The sequence below is a fragment of the Frankliniella occidentalis genome, unplaced genomic scaffold (assembly GCF_000697945.3).
Source record: "Frankliniella occidentalis isolate FOCC.00 unplaced genomic scaffold, Focc_3.1 Scaffold25, whole genome shotgun sequence".
Classification (NCBI taxonomy): domain Eukaryota; kingdom Metazoa; phylum Arthropoda; class Insecta; order Thysanoptera; family Thripidae; genus Frankliniella; species Frankliniella occidentalis.
The window spans coordinates 72,995-73,960 of NW_026267155.1; the positions used below are offsets into that span (position 1 = coordinate 72,995).

At 61.5% G+C, this 966-nt stretch overlaps 1 protein-coding gene across 1 annotated transcript in view; it reads left to right on the top strand.

Annotated features, from left to right (window-relative positions):
- LOC113213703 (uncharacterized) overlaps nucleotides 1-762 on the top strand; it is a 14,717-nt gene extending 13,955 nt beyond the window's left edge. The window contains exons 6-7 of the mRNA XM_052265303.1: nucleotides 157-319; nucleotides 533-762. Coding sequence (XP_052121263.1) covers nucleotides 157-319; nucleotides 533-747 — 378 coding nt within the window. The 3' untranslated portion in view covers nucleotides 748-762. The remainder of the gene's footprint in view (nucleotides 1-156; nucleotides 320-532) is intronic.
- The last annotated feature ends 204 nt before the right edge of the window (nucleotides 763-966 follow it).

Here is a 966-nt window from a genome sequence, read left to right on the forward strand (position 1 = left end):
CACCGAAAAGTCGTTATTAAAAAAAAATATAGAAAAAATTCTGAGGAAAAGCTATGGAGCATTAACAGACAAATCGGTGTACGCGTGAATTTGTAGTGAAGAAGTGCCCTTCGAATCAAACCCACCTAAAAATGACCACGCCTTGACTCCCCCCAGGCTGCGGCCCTCCCCGCCGTGTCCGGGGTAGGCGCCATGCTCTTCGGGCTGGCGGTGCTCTGGGAGACGTCCTGGGAGTCGCCCTCCGACAGCGGGACCCCCGTCCGCACCCGGAGACGGCTCCTGAGCGCCGTGTCGGCGGTGGCCGCTTCCGGCTTCCTGTGTGAGTACCCAACCCAAAATACCTGAGTCCTCGAGCGTACACAAATTGCACCATACTTAGGGGTGGGGTACTCGATACTGATGTATCGATAAGAGATCTTAGATGCAAGTCCGCAAGGAGAAATTCTGTTCCTTGCCGAGACACCGCGGCCTTTCGGCAGACTCTAATTTTGGAAAGAGGACTGACGTGACCTGCGTGCGCTCCCCTCCGCAGTGCTGAGCTGGGGCCACTCCCGGTGGTGGCTGATGCTGGGCAGCCTGACGGCGGGCTTCGGCACGGCGGGCGCCGTGTGGGCGCAGAGGTTCGCGACCCGCGAGGCCCTCGGGGGCGCGGCCAACTACCGCGCGCAGCCGCTGCTCAGCGTCCTCACCGGGCTCGCAGTCGTGCTCCTCGCGGCGCTCTGCGGTGAGTACCTCATTTTGTTTTAATTTTCCGATGTGTGTGTGTGTGTGTGTGTGTGTGTGTGTGTGTTGGGGGGGGGGCGGCTCTTTTCACCTCAGGCGAGAGCGCGCGTTGGCCACGTGCAGCCTGCTGCCATGGGGCGCTCAGGGTGGGCCACCGGCTCCACGCAGCTGCCTGACGGGTTGGCCTACCCTGCGTGTCGCAGGCGTTGTCACTGGTGGGCAGGCGCGGATTAAGGGGGGGGG